General features: G+C 34.5%; 2 protein-coding genes across 11 annotated transcripts in view; both read right to left on the bottom strand.

Moving 5' to 3' along the window:
- The window catches only part of etnppl (ethanolamine-phosphate phospho-lyase), a 23,391-nt gene extending 23,277 nt beyond the window's left edge, over positions 1 to 114 (bottom strand). The window contains exon 1 of the mRNA XM_015377294.1: positions 51 to 114. Within this exon, the coding sequence (XP_015232780.1) occupies positions 51 to 114 (64 nt within the window). The remainder of the gene's footprint in view (positions 1 to 50) is intronic.
- A 3,867-nt stretch (positions 115 to 3,981) lies between these two features.
- col25a1 (collagen, type XXV, alpha 1) overlaps positions 3,982 to 7,836 on the bottom strand; it is a 226,343-nt gene continuing 222,488 nt past the window's right edge. For 8 of the 10 annotated variants that reach the window (XM_015377305.1, XM_015377303.1, XM_015377304.1 and 5 more), the window contains 2 exons: positions 6,501 to 6,539; positions 3,982 to 5,490 (listed from right to left, as the gene is read on the bottom strand). In XM_015377305.1, coding sequence (XP_015232791.1) covers positions 5,464 to 5,490; positions 6,501 to 6,539 — 66 coding nt within the window. In that variant the 3' untranslated portion in view covers positions 3,982 to 5,463. Of the gene's footprint in view, positions 6,183 to 6,500; positions 6,540 to 7,836 lie in introns of all 10 variants that reach the window. The other 2 variants (XM_015377306.1, XM_015377310.1) reach the window with 1 other exon arrangement.

The following is a 7,836-nucleotide window of genomic DNA, read 5'->3' as shown; positions in this document are numbered from 1 at the left end:
TCCTTTTGCTCTGCTCTCTCTTCACCATGGGAGATTGGTGTAGCATCTACCAATCTCCAGCTCCATTCTCCCCTCACTCATGGACAGGATCTGAAGATACTTGAGCTTCTCCATATTAGGCAGTACCTCTGCTCTGAGCTGAAGAGGGCAAGCCACCTTTTTTGTGTCAAGAACCATGGACCCCGACTTAGAAAAGCTGATCTTTATCCCGGCTGCTTTTCACTCGGCTGCAAACCTTCCCAATACATGCTGTAAGTCTTGTCAAGAGGAAGCCACTATGATCATGTAATTCTCAAAAAGCACAGATGAAATTCTCTGGTCCCCAAAGCAGACTCCTTCCAGCCCTTGGCAACACTGAGTAATCCTGTCCACAGAGGCTATGAACAGGACAGCTGACAGAAGGGAAGCCCTGCCAGAGTGCAACATACAATGGAAAAAAAATCCAATTTAGTGCCTGAAATGCTTCCTAGACTCCTGCTCCACTTGTACAGAAGCTGGATGGCCCCTAGTAAAGGGCCCCCTCATTCTGTACTTCTGCAGCACCCTCACTACAAGTGATGTGGTCGCCCTCTACAGGTCAACAAAACAAAGATGAACCAACTCTTCAGGAATCTTGTCGGACCACGCCATTCAATCCTCCTTCTTACATACACATAATCTTACATATAGGGGGCTCACAAAGTGATCTTTTCCTTCAAATTTTGAGAGCATTAACTATTCAAATATATTAAACTGATTCAAAATAATTAATTCAGTATTTAAACATAAAACAAGAATACTTCGTGTCACATTAAAACAATAAATAAATACAAACATGCTGTTTGTTTTATTTAAAAGACAGTTTATTAGCCTCCAACAGCACAGTCATATGAAATATCATCTTGAAATCCATAATTATGAAATGAAGAAATGAAGAAAAAAGCTTGTATTGCAGCAGTAAAAGAAAAGGCTAAACAGAATCTATAAAAGAAATGTCATAGATTACATTTCTAGTAACATGGACTTATTTTTTTGACTAACTTAAGGATTCAATCACAATTTTGTTACAGCTGCAATGTGGATACGTAGTTTCCATTAATCCAATAAAATCTATTTTATTTGTCACATAATCTCACAGCAACAATATTGAAGATGCAACTTTACTGTCTATCTGCTTCGTCTCTTGGAAAGTTTGGTTAACTGAGAAATTATTTTCGTTTTAACAGTTTCCCCAAATTGAAGCCCTGAAAGGTTCACAATGAGTTTTTTTAAAGTCCTACAGAACTCTTGTGCCATTATACCCAAAAAATATTGGCAGAAATAAAACTTTTTTCTTTTTGTAACTTTCTTATAAATTTGTTTTTATTTGGCCTTAAAAGGCTAATTTAAACAAATTAAAGGAAGTGTAATTCTGATAACTTACACTGTTCTGTGTGTTTTTGATTTTCTAACAAATACAATGTATGTCATTTTTATTCATTTTAAAGAAGGCAACATTTGTTGTTATTCAGTTCTGAAAGTGGGGTCCTTAGCAGGATTTTAGGTGTTTTGCAATTGTTCTTTTTACCACAGGAGGTGCTGTAGAGTTTGTCTTTGACCTAGACCTACAACTGTATTACTGGCTGCAAAGTCAAAACAAAAAATCTTGAAGTAAATCTGTGATAACAACATGAAAAAAAGCAAATACGCATTTTTAATCAGGCTAAAAAACAAAACAAAAAACCCACATGCCGTTCAGGGCTTCTGCAAGGAATCTTGACCAAGGTTGTTCTTTTAACAACACAATATTACAGTTTGAAGCATCCTACTGGTTTTGATTGTGCAGATCTAATAAACGCAGACAAGGAAGTCAGCATTTAATGTATTTGGCACCTCTGTCTAGCTTGATCAAAAATAAATGTGAAACTTTAACACCAAACTCAAACGAACAAAGTTTAATAAAATGAAAAAGAAAACAGCTGCACATTTTAATATTACAGCACATTATGAGACTAATGCTGTAACAAAGGCTATTTAACAAGTAATAAAATGAAAAAAGTATAAAATAGAAAACAAAATAGGAATAAAAAAGAGATTGAAACCAAAATCCCGTAAATTAAGATTTAATTAAAAGTCTGTGTCTACATATTCCTCCGTGTCTCCAGGTAGTGGTATACAGGGTTGCACAGCTGAACAAATGAAGCTAAAGAAAACCACTGTAAGGTGATATTTAAGCAGCATTTGATGCTACACGCATGAACCAAAGTATAAATTGCACTTTATATTAAATGAGCACACATCTCAACAGTACATTAATATTCCACTATACATATATATCAAACTACATTCAATGTAAAGAGACAGAGAGAGAAAAAACTGGTGAAAAAAAGGCTGTCATGAAGATTCGGTGTCATTGTCGTTGACACACTAAAGTTAGCCAAAGCCGATGTACTCTGCTGATGTAAGGCCTATAAATTGAAGTAAATGCACAGTAAGTACACACTGACATGCAAATGCCCTCTTAATTCCCATCAGTATTACATTTGCAGATGTGTTTTTATCATGCTTTATCATGAGCTTTAAGTTCCTTCATATCAACACAAAACTGGCATCAGAAACTAAAAAGGAATGCTGCTCAAACCCAACAAAATGCCTTCATTTACAAAAAAACCCATAGAAAAATAAATAATGCACCACTTAGAATAACGAAACAAATACACAATTCAATGTAAAAAAAAAAAAAAGAAGAAGAAAAATACTACTTCAGAAACATAAACCTCCCACAGCTGTAAAGAAATCTGTTTTGTTTGTTTTTTTAGCTTGAGCTGTTGGTAAGATTAAAATAAAATAAAAAAACACTGATTTGTACAGATGTGCATCCACTTTTTATCGAGATGAGATAAACAGTTAAACAGAAACTCTAAAATCTGCCTGTTGTTACCACGTCTGCTCTTACATAAAAGATCTGACCGTACGATGCTTTGCAAAGGATGTTACGCCTCTTGAACTCTTTCACATCCAGCCATGTTACAACAGCAAACTTCAATATATTGGAAATATAAATCACCTGTGACATGGATATATGATGTATGATATTCTGTATTTATATTTCCAGATAAAGAAAAAGAAAAGTGTAGCATGCATATGTATCTATGGAAAACCCCTGAAGCAAAACCAGTGCAGCAAAATGCCAACAAAAGCCACCTGGTAATCTGATCTCAGTGTAAGTTCAGCCGATCTGTGAAGGGCTAAAAAGTTCAGTGAAGAACTTTAGTGAACAAACAGCTTCATAACGACACACACAAAAAAAAAAAAAAAATGCAGCAGAAAGCTATTTTTCTTTAGAGTTTCTTTGTATGATTAATTTTGAAAACATTATTCCATGTGTAAGGTGTACACTTCATTTTATCTTCTGAAAATCAGTAGCCACAGATCTAGCGGCACAAACTACACTGCAAAAACAATCTAGAAACAAGTACAAAAAATCTTAAATTGGGTGTATTTACTCTTAATTTGTGTAGTTTAATAAGATGATTTGCCAAAGGAATGGGTATTTTTACTCTTAAAATAAGATAATTAGATAATATGCACTTGAAGTGAGACAATGCTATAGTTTTTTTTCTTTTTTTAAATGTAAATTGTCTTTTTTCATTGGCAAAGGAGTTCCTCTGTGCAGTTTGTTAGAAGTCAAAGCTGCTCATGTCAGATGAGCCTAAAGATAGCGTTTTTTTTTCTACATGCAAAATTATATATGAAGTAAATGAAACACCAAACACATCGTGATCAATGTGATAAAAGTTGGTGGCAGCATTGTATTATGGGATGGCTATTAAGCAAGGTTAGGGATGAGGTCAGTATCAAGTAAACACAAGGCAATTCTGAAAGTAAAACTAGCATTAAACTATTTTCGATAAGTGCATTTATATATATGTGTGTGTGTGTGTGTGTGTATGTTCTCACATGTTCTTCGTCCAATTTGACTGAGCTTGAGTTGCTTTTAAGTAAAAAAAAAAAAATTGTCACAAGACAGGGTTCCAATCTAGGATGCAAAACACATGATAAAAAAAACCCATTTACCTTCAACTTCATGATTATAAGCTACTTTGTGCTCGACAAACACAGCAAATTTGAAGAAAATCTATCGAGGGCTTTGGTTGTAACATCTCAAAATGTGATATAGGCCAAGGGCTTTTGACACTTTTGCAGTACATTTTGTAGAAAAAAAAAACAGTATAACCTTGCATAGCACCCATGATGACATAATAACCAATTCTACTGTTTGAACTTTGAAAAGCTTAACGGACTTGTGTAAAAAAATAAATCTAAATCTAAACTTCCGGCTATTTTTGCTCCATGTTTATTAGGAATGTGATACAACTGGCCAGACTGATGTTGGTGGAGGATTGTTAATATCCTGTAAGTGAACAGATGTTTTCACTGGATACTTAAGACAATACACAAGATGTAGGAAGAAAGAAGCTTGGATCTATGACTGTTATGTTTACATTAAAGTTTTTTTTTCTAATTTTAGGCCCAATACACAGTGGGATTAGTTAAAGCTGATTTAAACAGCTTTTTGATATTAAAAACATAAGTTTATTTTAAACCTACATTTCCTAAATGGTGTTCATGCAGCAAACTCAGCTTTACTGTACACATAATCCCTTACAAGTTCAGCATATCCACAAGCTCCTGTTCAAAAGCAAGAGTAACTTATCTTCCTTTAGAGTTTGAATTACGGGACAAAAGATGTACCCTGGATGACCTTTCAACTGAATTACTGTTTGGGTTATTAAGCCTCACAAGTAAAACCCAAACTCTAGAAAAGTGAGACTTATTTCCATCCTCTGCTGTAATCTTTTATACAAGCACTGTGCAGCTTTAGTGAATAAATGGATGCCATCTTGCTTTTAAATGCGGTGGCGTTTTTCTTGGTGAAGACAAAACAAATCAAAACAAAAACAGTGCGCAAAGTCTTTCCCAAATTAAACACCCTCTAAACACCATTCAAATGGTTTAAAATAAGGTATAAATTCTCTTGATAAAGGAATGAATCAAAGCTCGAGGCACCAAAGGCAATTATAGTGTACAGAAAATACAAACAATGTGTAAAAAAAAAAGAAAAAAAAAGAGTAAAATAAGAAAAAAATGAATAAAGAAAAACATCAAAACTGCACCGTATCAAGGTTCCCAATAGATCTCAGAGGGAGAATGATGAGTGACTCTCCTGCAGTATCCATTTCCATTCCTGTGCTCCCCAATCGTGCTATCCAGGCTCCAGTCCAAACTGTATGAGACTGATTGGTTTTCCTTCGAGTGCAGAGACCCTTGTCAAGCTCTCTGATCTTGTCCAGAGATGCGCGACCCCTGAGGAGGCGCCGCACTAACGATGCCGAGCCCCGTGAGTGCAACGGCAAAAGCCTGCAGAGACTGTTCGCTCTACAGGCCTCACCACAATAAAGCAACAATTACTGACACCTTTTATATGAGGGGGGAGGAGGGTACTCAGGCAACAAGCCATGGTGTGACTCCCTTAAGAAGATTAAAGGAAAAAAACAGTTTAAATTTCAGAGCTTTGGGCCTTCTGATTAGTTTTTTTTTCCATACATAAATTTCAAAGCAATCAAATAACTGACATTTATGTACATTACATTTAAATATAGAACACTACTCATGCTTTTTTTTAAGGGATGTGTGGGGAAGCAATGTTCAGTCAGCTCAGTGCAGTCTTTTTTTTTCTCCCTTTTTATATATTTTTTAGTCTTTGAGCAAACGGTGCTGCATGAATAGTTGGTGAGCTCATGGAGACAAAACAGCACACGACACATAGCGTTTTGTGTTAAGAAGCCAGTCCAGATCCCATTTCCTCCACTTGTTCTCGTCTCACTCCTTCCAACCGTTAGGATCTGGCGGGACAGCCAGTGCCAGTCTGAGTCATGCAAAAAAACACAAAAAACCCCTAAAGACGTGAGTTCTGCCGGCAGCTGAGGATCTGAACTCCATCACGAAGCAGACGTGAGACAGCGAAACACACGTGTGTTTTTGTTTCCACACAGCCATGTGAGTAGAAGCAGCTTACAGATGGTTATCTCTCTCTCTTTTTTTTTTGTATTGTTGCACACATAGACTTCTTTTCTTTTTGACTCTTTTTCCATTAAAAAACTATAAATACCATAAAAGAAGCATTATTTACAAACTCCATGCGTTTCAGGTTAGAGTGATCACTGCAAAAAAAGACACACAAAAACAGGTTGTTTCATCACTTTTCAGTCATCCTTCAGTTTGAACACAATGAGATGTAGCACACAGCACATATGTGGTTTTATCCGATTTATCACAACTCCCATGCAAAAAAAAACAACAAACAAACAAAAAATAAAATGAAAGAACATAGAACAAACTAAATTTAACGATTATATACCATATAATCTGTTCTATACTTAGAAGACTAAACAAAATAAAAAATATCAAAATCTGCTGTGGTATCAAGTTTAGTTAATTTTGTTTGCATTGAGGAAATTAACAGCATGGCATGATCTCACCTTCTGCCAGCAGCCAGGCATGGGTAATCCATCTGGACCCTGTTTATAGAAGAGTAATAATTAGAACTGAAACAGGGATTTAACAAGTCAGCTTGTGTAAAACTGTGACATACATGATTTAGTAAATTAAACTGTAAGCCACCCTTTAAACATTTCAAAAAATAATAATTTCAAAGATAATACTATATTAAACACAAATCTATGAAATGTACTTAAATGAACAGACATGCAGCTTTATTACAATGATTTGTCATTTAAGGTTATGATTTGTCATTAGGTTATACTGATTCCAGTGTAATGGTTTTAGTTAGCTATAAGTGTGTTTTCAAGTATCCCATACTATTTGAAAAAAAAAAACAAAAAAAAAAAAACAAAAGCTTAAATTAATCCTTAATAGTTTTCTCCTTTTTGATTACAAGTAATTAGGCTTTCTTGAGACATAATTATGTTAGTTAAAACAACAGTTCTTTATTTTTAAAGAAATGATTTTTTTTTAATATTTGGACTTTGGATGCTTTTTTAATTAGCTTCTAGTCCCACAATTCCAACAGTGGATTTTTATGTTGGAATACTGTATAAAGGGTATAATTTTAGCATTTTATTCTATTTTATTATATAGTGTTTTCAGTCATATTTTTGTTTCTTTTTTTTTTCTTTTTTTTATGTTTCTGATTCAGCTTACTGTTTAAAAATCAAAGTATTCAGGAGAAACAATTTTTGTTGGAGTATTTAACCTTAAAACCGGAAATATGTTATGAGGTTTAAGCCCTAAGATTACTTATTCAGGCAATATATTTGCAGAGTACTTGGTCCTTTTATATTTCTCTGTCCTTTACATTTTGTATAAATGCTGACAGTTGAAGGTTTTATCATGAAACTGATGAGAACCACAAGCGGAAAGGATTGTTAGTGTAAAAATTATAGCTCTAATTGGTATGGTTCTACTTTTGGAACTAGAGAAAAATCTGCCAAAGTCCAAATAAAAACTTTTGAAAACTTGCAGAAAGCTAATAGAACATCTGACAAAGACACTTTAAAATAATTTCAGGAAGTCTAAATGTTTTGAAGTGAAGGTTAATGAAATTAAGGATCGTTCCTAAAGTTTGTATTTTTGAAGGCCATTGAGGGCTTAATTGAATCTATATACGGCTATTAATCAAAAGTCAAGAAAAATGGCAACATACTATTACCAAAAGCATTTGCTCACCCATCCAAATGATTGAAATTAGGTTTTCCAACCACTTCCACAGTCATAGGTTTATAAAATCAACACCTATGTAAGCAGGCTTTACTATCATTTGGATATAATGGATTGTTCTCAGGAGCTCAGTGGAAT

The sequence above is a fragment of the Cyprinodon variegatus genome, unplaced genomic scaffold (genome assembly GCF_000732505.1).
Source record: "Cyprinodon variegatus isolate N-32 unplaced genomic scaffold, C_variegatus-1.0 Scaffold151, whole genome shotgun sequence".
Lineage (NCBI taxonomy): Eukaryota > Metazoa > Chordata > Actinopteri > Cyprinodontiformes > Cyprinodontidae > Cyprinodon > Cyprinodon variegatus.
The sequence above is the reverse complement of the archived record's forward strand: the minus strand, read 5'-3'. Positions and strand labels throughout refer to the sequence as shown.